The 14341-nt window shown below is 43.3% G+C and overlaps 1 protein-coding gene across 10 annotated transcripts in view; it reads right to left on the bottom strand.

Annotated features, from left to right (window-relative positions):
* chd6 (chromodomain helicase DNA binding protein 6) overlaps positions 1-14341 on the bottom strand; it is a 119395-nt gene that overhangs the window by 68040 nt on the left and 37014 nt on the right. For all 10 annotated transcript variants that reach the window (XM_055907957.1, XM_055907947.1, XM_055907966.1 and 7 more), the window contains exons 3-14: positions 12966-13549; positions 12094-12253; positions 11592-11741; positions 10795-10860; positions 8836-8894; positions 8362-8479; positions 8065-8151; positions 7461-7595; positions 6831-6952; positions 2699-2942; positions 853-1029; positions 414-557 (exon numbers count right to left, since the gene is read on the bottom strand). In XM_055907957.1, the coding sequence (XP_055763932.1) occupies positions 414-557; positions 853-1029; positions 2699-2942; positions 6831-6952; positions 7461-7595; positions 8065-8151; positions 8362-8479; positions 8836-8894; positions 10795-10860; positions 11592-11741; positions 12094-12253; positions 12966-13549 (2046 nt within the window). The remainder of the gene's footprint in view (positions 1-413; positions 558-852; positions 1030-2698; positions 2943-6830; positions 6953-7460; positions 7596-8064; positions 8152-8361; positions 8480-8835; positions 8895-10794; positions 10861-11591; positions 11742-12093; positions 12254-12965; positions 13550-14341) is intronic.

The following is a 14341-nucleotide window of genomic DNA, read 5'->3' as shown; positions in this document are numbered from 1 at the left end:
TGCAGTAATGAGACTTAGCATGTCTAGTGTAGTTTAAGACTTAACAGCATAGTTTGGACTTAGACAATTCAATTGTTTGTTTAGTCTGGCCTGGACACAACATTATGTTTACTGTGGCGCTATTCATAACAATATGTTTAAATTGCCCTGCAGATGCAACAACTTGATACCGACACAGATTCAACAACTGCTTGATGATGTAAAGTGCAGGCTTTCTGTTTAGTTCAGTAGCATGTTAACTGCCATTATGATACAATGTTTAAAAAGGAAATTGCTGAAGGGTATCTCTGAGAAAGAATCAACATTCCCATGAATTCCAAAGGTAGGTTTCCCACTTTGCGACACTAAACGGGTATATCTCAGAAAAAGAAAAAAAAAAGAAAAAAGAAGAAAAAATAAAAATAAAAAATCACCTGTTCCTCAGTCTTCAGATCTCCAAACTCCTCTAAGAAGAGGCTCTCTGAGGGGAACTGTAGGGGCTCCAGGAAGTTGAGAAGACTGAAGAGCTCCTCCACCGAGTTCTGCAGAGGGGTACCCGTCAGTAGGACCTTGTGTTCCTACAGGGGGTGGTAGAGGTGGGAGAGCCCAACAAATTTACAATGCATGTATTACACAACAAAATTGTACACAGATTTGAGTATTAATACATAAAAACATTTATAGAGCTATTCATGCCACTCAAAGACACATATCATCCATGTAACTCATTACAATGTTTATTTTTTTCGCAGGAATGTCCCTCTTGACCAAGGGAGGGCATCCATGCTACCATCAGCCTTGGCTGGTGCTGCACTGAATTGGACTACAACGACAATGCAGACGGCCAAGAGAGTTAGCTTGCTACCCCCTCACCAGGTTCATGAGCTTGAGGCCCTCCAGGAGTTTACAGTTGCGGTTCTTGAGGCGGTGGGCTTCGTCGATGACCACGCAGCGCCAGTGGATCTTCTTCAGCTCTGGACAGTCGGCCATGATCATCTCAAAGGTGGTGATCACCCCGTGGAACTTGTACCCGCCCGACACTATGTTTCCCTAGGCACAGAGAAAGACAATAGGTGGAATAAAATAAAATAATTAAGAATACCTTTAACACTTCTTTAACACACACTTTTTAGAGCAGTTCTTTAAAACACTGCTTTAACACTTGGATGAAAACCATTATGTTGTCCTCAGGGAGTTCTGGTCCTAAACATTTAATCCTACCACGGTAAATTAAAAACAATGCCATGGCAACAGATTGCTGTCCTCTTCGATCAAATATCAAAACGTTGAAGTCGTTCGTGTGAAATCCTCACATTTTGCAGGGTTGATATTAGAACTCATTCGAATATCTTGTAACATTAGAAGATCACAAAAAGTAGAGGCGTCGATGAGAAAACCAGTCCATCTGGTGTGGCCACCATTTGCCTCATGCAGCACGACATCTCCTTCACATAGAGTTGATCAGGCTGTTGATTGTGGCCTGTGGAATGTGATCCCACTCTTCAATAACTGGGTGAAGTTGCTGGATATTGGCGGGAACTGGAATACGCTGTCGTACACACCGATCCAGAGCATCCCAAACATGCTCAATAGGTGACATGTCTGGTGAGTATGCAAGCCATGGAAGAACTGGGATATTTTCAGCTTCCAGGAATTGTGTACAGATCCTTGGTGACATGGGGCTGTGCATTATCATGCTGAAACATGAGGTGATGGCGGCGGATGAATGGCATGACAATGGGCCTCAGGATCTAGTCATGGTATTTCTATGCATTCAAATTGCCATTCCTAAAATGCAATTGTTTGTTGTCCGTAGCTTATGCCTGCCCATACCCCCACCACCACCATGGGGCACTCGAAGTGAGCATTCGTCCACTGAAGTCGGTTATGATGCCGCACTGCAATCAGGTCAAGTGAGGACGAGGACGATGAGCACGCAGATGAGCTTCCCTGAGACGGTTTCCGACAGTTTGTGCAGAAATTATTTTGTTGTGCAAACCCACAGTTCCATCAGCTGTCCGGATGGCTGTTCTCAAGACAATCCCGCAGGTGAAGAAGCCGAATGTGGAGGCCCTGGGCTGGCGTGGTTACACGTGTTCTGCGGTTGTGAGGCCGGTTGGACAAACTGCCAAATTCTCTAAAACAATGTTGGAGAGAAATTAACATTCAATTCTCTGGCAACAGCTCTGGTGGACATTCCTGTAGTCAGTATGCCAATTGCACGCTAACTCAAAACTTCTGTGTCATTGTGTTGTGTGACAAAACTACACATTTTAGAGTGGTCTTTTATTCTCCCCAGCACAAAGTGCACCTGTGTAATGATCATGCTGTTTAATCAGCTTCTTGATATGCCACACTGTCAGGTGGATGGATTATCTTGACAAAAGATAAATGCTAACAAATAGGGATGTAAACAAATTTGTGCACAAAATGAGAGAAATAAGCATTTTGTGCATATTTTACTTCAGCTCATGAAACCAACACTATAGATGTTGCGTTTATATTTTTGTTGCGGTTGCCAGGGCATCATGCTTTTAGGGAAAGAGGACAATTTCGTAAACATATTAAACTGCGAATTTGACTAATTTCAGTTATTTTATCCCCAAAAATAAAAAAATAACATATGACGGAAATCTGTCACAGTGAAGAAGAGGTTTAACCCTTGCACTCACACATACCCTCACACACACACCCCCTCACACACACCATGTTGGCTCACCTGCTGGTCCTTGTGGTACATCTCGTACTGGTGGATCATCTGGCGGCTGATCTGGCTGCCGTGGTAGACGATGACATTGATCTCCGTCCAGGTACGGAACTCCCTCTCCCAATTGGTGATGGTGGAGAGGGGGGCGATGATGAGGAAGGGCCCCCGCAAGCCCATGGAAAACATCTCGAAGAGGAAGGTGATGGACTGGATGGTCTTCCCCAGGCCCATCTCATCAGCCAGGATGCAGTTCTTCCTGTATGGGAAGAGGTGGGAAAACTGTTGTGACAAACAGGAAGATGGGGGAATCACGGTGGTGTCAAACACAAAAACAAAATGTCATCAAAAAAGACAAAAGGTAATCTCGGAACATAGAACTAAATCTCACATGTGCTGTCAAGCTGTGTGTGCACATGTGCTGTTCAACTCAGTTTGATTCTGGGGGCTAAGGTTTTCAAATCTGTTCTGAGCAGAAGTAACATTTAAGTAACAATCCTCAATTAAGCCTCTGCCAAAGCCAGTCCCCAGCCCCTCCCATTCAAAATAACACACCTGTTTACAATCCAAGCGGCACGCGATGCACTGAATGACAACATATAGGTATCTAACAAATGTTTTTGATGCAAATATTTCACCGGTTAGAAGTTTAAAGTTAGTCCACCACACCAAAAGTTGTCATACCCTCCATCTCAACCTTGACTGATTAAAGGGATAGTTCGGCACAATGACAATTTATCTACTACATCCCCAGAGTCAGATGAAGTCATGGATACCATGTTTATGTCTCTGCGTCCAGTCTGATGGAAGTTCGAGGTCGCTTTGTGAGCCGATGCTAACTAGCGTTAGCGCTAGCTTAGCGTAAAGACTGGCGGTGCCCGAAAACCTCCAGTCAAGGTAATATTGTCTGATATCAGTGTACCATAAATATTTGGTTAATTTGAACACCTGATCTCGCCTTTTGATCTTGCCTCATTTCAATATGTGTTATTTATTTCTGGGCAGAACAAACCATTTGTGATTTTGATGTGAACAAACTGAACAGTTGTCTGAGCCTCTTGTAAGGGATGCAACACCACTGTATTGTCCATCAGAGTGGATAAACAACAAAAGAAAAGCGATACACGGCAATTACTTTGAATGAGCTACTCAAATCTGTCATAAAAATTATACTCCAACACAACTGCCCAAACAGACCAATTTCTCTGCATTTGAAGATCTGATTTGTGTTCATCGTTAGAAAATCAAACATTATGTTCCGTTACACTACCAGAGAAGCAGCTGTAGCCTTTCTTTTGAATAATGAAATCCACTCCAGGTTCTTAGACACTTTTCAAAGATTGAAAAGGATCAGACGGGTGTAGGCAATATGGTAAAAAAAATAATAATAACCTCCTAAGACTTACAGTTCCGGGCAATAAAAAGTAATTTCTAAACATTTTGCCGCATTGAAAGAGACATGCAGAACGGCATGTGGCAGGAAGCACAATTGCAAGTTAAATTGTGTTCTACATTGCAAGACAGTCAAGTGAGTTTCACATTAACAACTTACCGTAGTCATTTACGTGGACAAAAAAATATCACAGGTTACCACACTTGATCAGGGAAAACAGCAATATGCCTTTACGGGAATTGCCTTGGTCGAAACACGACGCAACTTATTTTATTCAGGGCCAGTCAGTGGTGTAAAGTACTTAAGTAAAAATAATAAAGTAATTTTTGGGGGTATATGTACTTCACTATTTATATTGTCAACTACTTTTACTTTACTACATTCCTAAAGAAAAGAATCAGGGACCTGCCTGACACCCAAAAGTACTCGTTACATTTTGAATTCTTAGCAGGACAGGAAAATGGTTCAATTCACGCACTTATCAAGAGAACATCCCTGGTCATCCCAACTGCCTCTGATCTGGTGAACTCAAACACACATGCTTTGTTTGTAAATGATGAGTGTTGGAGTGTGCCCCTGGCTATCCGTAAATCAAATAAAAAAGTATTTGGTTTGAAATATACTTAAATATCAAAAGTAAATGTAATTGCTCAAATATACTTAAGTATCAAAAGTAAAAGTAAAAATCCTTTCAAATTCCTTATATTAAGCAAACCAGACATCACCTTTTTCTTGTTTGTTTAAATTTACCTAATAGAATTTGTATCCGCTCTCGTTGGACTTTGGCTGCAGATTTTCTGCCTTTTTCTTCAAATCTGAAAACGTTGTGAAGCTATGCCGATTTTATGAAGAATTTTTGAATTTTCTGAAGAATTGCAGAAAAGCACAGTGTCCACAGCTTGTATACTTCGTATTTTGGCGAATTTAGTACGACATCTGGGAACTTTAAGCATGCTAACTAAACTCAGCAAAAAAAAGAAACGTCACCTTTTTCAGGACCCTGTCTTTCAAAGATAATACTTAAAATCCAAATAACTTCACAGATCTTCATTGTAAAGGGTTTAAACACTGTTTCCCATGAACCAAACAATTAATGAACATGCACGTGTGGAACGGTCGTTAAGACACTAACAGCTTACAGACAGTAGGCAATTAAGGTCACAGTTATGAAAACGTAGGACACAAAAGAGGCCTTACTACTGACTCTGAAAAACACCAAAAGAAAGAGGCCCAGAGTACCTGCTCGTCTGCGTGAACGTGCCTTAGGCATGCTGCAAGGAGGCATGAGAACTACAGATGTGGTCAGGGCAATAAATTGCAATATCCGTACTGTGAGACGCCTAAGACAGAGCTACAGTGAGACAGGACGGACAGATGATCGTCCTCGCAGTGACAGACCACATGTAACAACACCTGCACAGGATCAGTACATCCGAGCATCACACCTGCGGGACAGGCACAGGATGGCAACAACAACTGCCCGAGTTACTCCAGGAACGCACAATCCCTCCGTCAGTGCTCAGACTGTCCGCAATAGGCTGAGAGAGGCTGGACTGAGGGCTTGTAGGCCTGTTGTAAGGCAGGTCCTCACCAGACATCACCGGCAACAACGTTGCCTATAGGCACAAACCCACCGTCGCTGGACCAGACAGGACTGGCAAAAAGTGCTCTTCACTGACGAGTCGTGGTTTTGGCTCACCAGGGGTGATGGTCGGATTCGCGGTTATCGTCGAAGGAATGAGCGTTACACCGAGGCCTGTACTCTGGAGCGGGAGCGATTTAGAGTTGAGGGATCTGTTATGTTCTGGGGCGGTGTGTCACAGCATCATCGGATTGAGCTTGTTGTCATTGCAGGCAATCTCAACGCTGTGCGTTACAGGGAAGACATCCTCCTCCCTCATGTGGTACCCTTCCTGCAGGCTCATCCTGACATGACCCTCCAGCATGACAATGCCACCAGCCATACTGCTCGTTCTGTGCGTGATTTCCTGCAAGACAGGAATGTCAGTGTTCTGCCATGGCCAGCGAAGAGCACAGATCTCAATCCCATTGAGCACGTCTGGGACCCTATGGATCGGAGGGTGAGGGCTAGGGCCATTCCCCCCAGAAATGTCCGGGAACTTGCAGGTGCCTTGGTGGAAGAATGGGGTAACATCTCACAGCAAGAACTGGCAAATCTGGTGCAGTCCATGAGGAGGATATGTACTGCAGTACTTAATGCAGCTGGTGGCCACACCAGATACTGGCTGTTACTTTTGATTTTGACCCCCCCTTTGTTCAGGGACACATTATTCCATTTCTGTTAGTCACAGTTCTGTGGAACATGTACAGTTTATGTCTCAGTTGTTGAATCTTGTTATGTTCATACAAATATTTACACATGTTAAGGTTGCTAAAAATAAACGCAGTTGACAGTGAGAGGACGTTTCTTTTTTTGCTGAATTTATATCCACACTATGACCAATAGGCATACTACATACTCAATGTATGTCAAAAATACTACAGTTAGTATGAGTATTTGAACACAGCCCTAGTCATTGCGCTAACGCTAGTTAGCATTAGCTCGCAAAACAACCACTAACTTCCATCATACTGGATGCAGAGGCATAAAAATGGTATCCATGAGTTCATCTGACTCTGGAGAAGCTAAAATCCCAAACTATTCCTTTAAGACAAGACAGTAAGTCTACTATACATGTCCCCACAGGGACTATGTCAAGATTTCGAGGAGGAAGAGGGGGATAGGTGCCCTACCTGTTGTACCAGTTGAAGAGCAGCCAGTTCATGCCTTCCAGCTGGTACTCTCTCAGCTGATTCCCATTTCGGTAGTCTTTGGACTTGTCCAGCTTCTGCCACTTGTCTGGCTGCGGTCTCTCCTGCTCAGAGTGCGCACACACACACACACACACACACACACACACACACACACACACACACACACACACACACACACAGGGATGACTGTCTACCTCAAAGAAGAGCCACACACACACACACACACACACACAGAGAGGTCGACTGGACCAGTACAAACACTGCGCGCACACATGCGCACCCCCCCTCCACAGAACACTATCAATTCTCACAATCACACACAGATAGCTCACAAGCAACTCTTCAACAACAGAACACCCAATTCAGACACATTCCTGATTGTTAATTACATTTTTAAACAAAGAAACAGTCAAATCAAATCAAAGTTTATTGGTCACGTACAGATTTGCAGGTGCTATCGCAGGTGCAGCGAAATGCCTGTGCTTCTACCGCCAACAGTGCAGTAATACCAAGCAATCTTTTTTTTAACGATACACATATAATACAGAATATTTTTTTAAAGTATACATTGTGCAGATTACAGGGGAGGGACTTTCTATTTACACTCACCACAAATTTGTATTCAGGGATTCTCTTGATCTCCTCGAACTCCCGAATCTTCCCCGGGTCCACGTCTTCTTGAAGCTCCCATGTAGCCTCCTCATAGGACAGGGAGCACCATTTCACTAGGTAGTGTGTCACCTCCTGTAAACATACACGCACACACGGATATAGAGTGACAGTCAGTCAATGAGTCAGTCAGGCACGGATACATACAGAATGTAGCCAGTGAGTCAGATACACTGACTGAAGCAAATGCGCACGCACGCACGCACACACACACACACACACACACACACACACACACACACACACACACACACACACACACACACACACACACACACACACACACACACACACACACACACACACACACACACACACACACACACACACACACACACACACACACACACACACACACACACACACACACACACACACACACACACACACACACACACACACACACACACACACACACACACACACACACACACACACACACACACACACACACACACACACACACACACACACACACACACACACACACACACACACATAAAAAAGGTCAGTGGTGGTGAGTAACTGGCTTTGCCTGTCTCACCTCTCCTGTCTCTGTGTCTGTAGTGATGGCCACCTCCAGAACTCGATCCACCTCTATGTAGTCAGGGTTAAAGAGGTCTTCATCAGGCTACATGGAGGAGTAGACGTCAATCAATATAAATGTGTTTCATGTGATACTTTACATAGCTATAAATGTTTTATGCAAAGTACAAAATGTACACCACCACAAATAAAAAACACTGTCCCAGAGTAGCCAACAGTACATTTTTTATTACAAACATAAAATCATGAAATATCCCCCAAAAATGTAAGAAAAATGTGAGATGATTAGGCTCACCTCAACAAATATGTGCTTAATTTGGGCCTGCTTAGTCCTGAAGCGCTTGATTTTTTGGTGTATGCGAGGGTCCTTCTCCAAATCCTCTAAAGTTGCCCATTTACAATGCAGGTAGGAGCTGTGAGCAAGAGTTAAAGGGGCGTTCAAGTTATATATTCAAGGGGAAAAGCATCTCAAGTAGTGTGTACACAATGCACTAAATTAAACTAATCCGTCATTTAAGAAGCAATCCCACAGGCCTTAGTATCTTAACAACATGTACGGTTTTAAGAACATGGAAATACATCGCATAACATAGATAAACAAGAGAAAATCCTCCTTTTGATTGGGCGCAGCTTTGAAAACCTCTCGAGAGCTATAATATGTCATACACAACGAATTCTTCAAAGGAATTGGGACTATTTGATGCTACAGAATGTCTGTTATCAGATAATCACTGTCCCCGTGGCCTTCCACCTTGCTAAGCACACTTACAAATTTCTGTACTTGACATAGAACTCCTCTGACTCCTCAGGTGTCTCCTCAGGGGATGCCTGGAAAGAAAAGAGAAAAAAACTAGAGAAAAACTAAAACATCAAATAAAGTATACAAACATGTTGCTAATCCACAGACACCTTGTTGTTAGAGTGACATATTCACACACACACAGTACCAGTCAAAAGTTGACACACCTACTCATTCAAGGGTTTTTCTTTATTTTCCCTATTTTCTACGTTGTAGAATAATAGTGAAGACATCAAAACTATGAAATAACACATATGGAATCATGAAGTAACCAATAAAGTGTTAAATCAAAATATATTTTAGATTCTTCAAAGTAGCCAACCTTTGCCTTGATGACAGCTTTGCACACTCTCAGCATGCGCTCAACCAGCTTCATGAGGAATGCTTTTCCAACAGTCTTGAAGGAGTTCCCACATATGCTGAGCACTTGTTGGCTGCTTTTCCTTCACTCTGCGGTCCAACTCATCCCAAACCATCTCAATTGGGTTGAGGTCGGTGATTGTAGAGGCCAGATCATCTGATCCATCTCTCCCCTTATTGGTTGAATAGCCCTTACACCGCCTGGAGGTGTGTTGGGTCATTGTCCTGTTAAAAACAAATGACAGTCCCACTAAGAGCAAACCAGATGGGATGGCGTATCGCTGCACAATGCTGTGGTAGCCTTGCTGGTTAAGTGTGCCTTGAATTATAAATAAATCACGACTGTCACCAGCAAAGCACCCCCACACCTCCTCCTTTCTTCACGGTGGGAACCACACATGTGGAGATCATCCGTTCACCTATTCTGCATCTCACAAAGACACGGCGGTAGGAACCAAAAATCTCAAATTTGGATTAATCAGACCAAAGACAGACTTCCACCGGTCTAATATCCATTGCTCGCGTTTCTTGGCCCAAGCAAGTCTCTTCTTATTGTTGTCCAATAGAAGTGGTTTCTTTGCAGCAATTCGCCCATGAAGGCCTGATTCATGAAGTCTCCTTTGAACAGCTGATGTTGAGATGTTTCTGGTACTTGAACTCTGCATTTATTTGGGCTTCAATTTCTGAGGCTGGTAACTCCAATGAACTTATCCTCTACAGCAGAGATAAGTCTGGATCTTCTTTTTCTGTGGCGGTCCTCATGAGAGCCAGTTTCATCATAGCGCTTGATGGTTTTTGCGACTGCACATTGACTGACCTTCATGTTTTAAAGTAACTAATTGGCTCAAATGCATTGAGGAAAGAAATTCCACAAATTAACAAGGCACACCTGTTAATTCAAATGCATTCCAGGTGACTGAAAATGCCAAGAGTGTGCAAAGCTGAAAAAGGGTCGCTACTTTGAAGAATCTCAAACATAAAATATATTTTGATTTGTTTAACACATATTTGGTTACTACACGATTCCATGTGTTATTTCATAGTTTTGATGTCTTCACTATTATTCTACAATATAGAAAATTGTCAAAATAAAGAAAAACACTTGAATGAGTAGGTGTCCAAACTTAACTGGTACTGAATATATATTTTTTTGCCAGGACCTTCGTTTAAGATCCGAGGGACAAGTCACATATCTTCCTCAGATTCTCATCAGATCATCCGAGAAGCCAAGGTATCTAGCTAGCTAGCTTGTAATCCTGCAAGTGTAGCTAACCTTATTAATAGATGTGTGTAATACTTGTTAGCTAAGATACAGTAAAGTTACACTAGCTAAATCGTTTTTTGGGTTAATATACAGATTAACTGGCTGGTGATGTCATTGAGCTCAAGAGATACAATTAAACTGTCCACGATTTTCAGAAGAGTTTCAAAGGAAGATAAACTGGAGTAGAATGTATTTTTTTTTTTTAAAGTCACCAGAAGTGACCTTCAGTTGTTCAACAAAATAAATCTCGGCATCCACTGCTGAAAATAATTATAGGGGGAACGTGTGCGTGTCGGGCGGTGTACCTCTTTCTTCGCAGTTCGAACCGACAGGATTTTCTCAATGATGTTTGCCTCATCTTCAGGGGGCTCCTGTGACAGAGGGGAGAGAGGGGATTACTTACGCAGGGTAAGAGTGTGTTTGGCCTTACTGAGGGGGACAGAAGTTGGGCACAGCAGAGAGAGGGGGAGAGGAGAGACTGTGGCTGTGTCCAAAATCTTTGCAGCCAACTACTTACTAAAGGTATAAACCATACTAAAAAAATACTATTTAGTAAAATCGTATGCAGTAAGCTACTAGTTCTCAAACCTCTCCTTGGGACCACCTGAACTACCTCATCAAGGGCTTGATGATTAGTTGGCAAGTTGAATCAGGTGTGCTAGCTCTGGAATAGATCAAATACATGGAATGGCTGGGCGTCCCTGAGGACTGGTTTAAGAACCACTGCAAAAAGCAACAAACATAGAGTCATCCACAATGAGAAGTCATCATCTAATGCGCAATTGGGTTGATCCCCTCCATTCATTCATTTTGGTACAGCTCGTTCTCTTATCTGATAATCAGCTGTTGTCAAAAGATGATTCTCTTAATCAATAGTGCAGCGAATTCATACTAGATGAAAAGTCTAAATGAGCATGACATAATCAGCTGTTGTCAAACACGTGTGTCTGAAAAGACAATTCTCTTCCTCAATAGTGCAACGAATTCATACTAGATGAAAAGTCAAAAAAAAAAAAAAACCTTTTTGGCATACACAAAAGGCCTATTAGGATGATAGTACGACTATTCAGACATGGCCAAAGACAAAGAACAAGATTGCTACCTCAGCCTGCCAGGCGAGAGTGGCAGCGTTGAGGGCAGGGATACGGCCTGTCCCCAGCACGGCGATGGTCTCCCCGTCATCATCTACCACCTTGAAGTCCAGGTCCTCGTTGTACTTTCTGCGCTTCACCTGTCGCCCTGAGCGACGCTTCTACCAGAGAAAAAATATAGAGGGTGGTTGAGGGGTGGTTTGGGTTAACTTAGTGTAATCGATTCAAGCAATAGCTATTGTACGTAGATAAATACTGTATACTGATAAAATGTGTTACTTGGGGAGTGTCAGCATGATAAGTACGTAGATTGTGGTGTTAAATAAACCACCGCTTTCAAGTAAACTGAAAATCTAAGAATACAGTATAGGCTACACAAATTATACACACACAGCTATACTAATGTACACTACTACATAAAAAACATTGTAATAGTGAGGTTTTAGAGAAGCAAGTGTCACTCAGCCTATCCTGCCCTTCCCCCAGCCCTCATGCTGTTAGTCAGTTCCTCACAGTGTTGTCAAGGGGGTCGATGCTCTCCTCTCCCCCCACGACCAGCGTGGACAGGGAGGCCGCGTCGTCGCTCTCTCCAGCCTCCTGGAGGACAGCCACGCTTTTCCTCTTTCCCTTTTTCTTCTTCTCCACTGGTACCGGCCCTTGTAGGACTTGCTCTCTGTAGAGGCACAGCAGGGTTGGCACCATATAAATACTAGAGAATGTCTATTCTAGTAATTTTATTTCTATGGTTGGAGTGTTTGTAATCCGTACTCAATTGACCAGTGGGTCATGCCTGCACTGTGTGTTTAACGCCTTACCTCCTCACATCTCAGCAGCTATACTAGCAGAGAATATCCACAGCTGGATGAGTGGGACATTTTCTTTTCTTGGTTATGTTATTTTTTGGAGTGTAGATGAGTGCATAGGTTTTAAAAAAGTTACCCACAGTATTCATATCTCAAATCCGTCCATCCTGCAGAGTGATTAGGAAAACGCCCCTCACTCTGCTGCGGAAATTCCAACCAGATCACAGAATTTTGCTAAATATTAGCACCGGACAAATATTAACTCCCAACTCCCACGACTACATCACCTAAAACAAAGGTTCAAGGACATGGTACAACCTGGAAAAATCTCCCCTTTGGGGAAAATCCCATCTCTCCAACTGAGGGGAGTTGAAGCAGAGTTACAGCAGTGAATCTGACTTCTAAACATTGAGTTATAACCCACCTAAATGAATGTAATTGTATTACACCCCACTAGAAAAACACAACCATGTCTCTAACTAAATACAACCAAGTCTTAACCGCAACCCACCCAAGAGAACCTGGTTGTGACCCATCAATCGAGAAACTGAGTGAAAGCACTAGTGGTAAAAAGCCCCTCACCTGGGTTTGCGGCCCCTCTGCCTGGGAGGAGCTGGGGCGCTCTTGCATTCTGCGGGGGGCTTGGCCAGAGGCGGGGCCTGCACCTGGACCTTGGGTTTCCTCCCTCTCTTCACCTCTTTTGGTGCCTCTTTCGGTGACTTCGCCTCCTTCACCTTGACCTCCAACTTCTTGGGCGCCTTAGACTTGCATGGCAGCAGCTCCTTCCCTTCTTTCTGCTGCCTCTTTTTCTTTGGTTTGTTGTCCTTCTCCGAGCCCTTGTGCTGCCAGGCGGCACCAGGCTCGCCCTTTTTGTCCTTTTTCTTTCGTTTCTTCTTCGCCCGCCGCCCACCCCCTCCATCGTCCTCCTCGCTATTGAGGGGTGACGAGGGGGCGCAGGGGCTGAGGCTGCCTGAACTAGTGCCCGCCTCGCCCATCCTGGGGTGCTTGGCGTGGGACATGCAGTGATTGATCTGCCCGCCTCCTAGGACCCTGATCTGGTCCTTGGAGCCTAAAGGTCCGCTGGGAAATGGAGTTTGTGCATTTTGGTCAGTGGCAGTAGAGGCTGCTGTAGCTGGAGTGTGCTTTAGTAAGTGGATGGTAGACATCTGGAAGAAAACAAGAAGATGTGTTAATGACTCAATGAAAATACCCAAGATAAAATAATAAAATGGGTGTCATGCCTCTATCTTCCACTCATAATGAGAGTAAACAACTGTGGGCTTACTGCAAATGCAAATCCAGTCATTGTTCAGAATCATTACACAATGGCTTTAGAAAATAACTAAATCACCAGAAATGTCTATGATTTTACCACTGGGGTTTCTTTAATTGTAGTCTTTCTCAGTAAAATTTGACACATGACAAATGTTTATGTATCAAATTAGAGGTTAAAACCCCAAAGCCTGCAAATCCTCTGAAATATTTAATGCCATTCTCAGAATTCCTTTGCTGTTCTGAATTTCTGTTCAATCCTCTGCATTCCCATGTTCCCCTCTCCCTTCCTCAAATGCACTGCTGGGCTGTCATAATACAGTTAATTATACGGAGAAATAAAATCTATACCCCTTCCCATGACACATTATGACTAGCCCTTGAAATGAAAGATGTCAGTCAAGAGGGCCCGCGCTGGTCTACCAATTCTGTGATATAGTAAAGATGTGCACAACCCTGACGTTGTGGGGTAGGGGGCATTATTTGTTATGGGGGTGTCCAGATATTAAACATGATTTTGGCATGCATAGCCATCTGTACACGAGCTGAATCAATCCATTAGTGAAGGTCAAACACACATGTGAAAACGGCATGCATCACCAGGGTGTCGGAGTCTGACCCAATTTGACTAAATCTGTTCCTAAATGCTTTTGTGTTAATATTGTTACAAAATTATGAGCACATGA

This window comes from Salvelinus fontinalis, chromosome 3 (assembly GCF_029448725.1).
Source record: "Salvelinus fontinalis isolate EN_2023a chromosome 3, ASM2944872v1, whole genome shotgun sequence".
Classification (NCBI taxonomy): domain Eukaryota; kingdom Metazoa; phylum Chordata; class Actinopteri; order Salmoniformes; family Salmonidae; genus Salvelinus; species Salvelinus fontinalis.
Note: the sequence above shows the minus strand (reverse complement) of the source record. Positions and strands in the feature narration are given on the sequence as shown.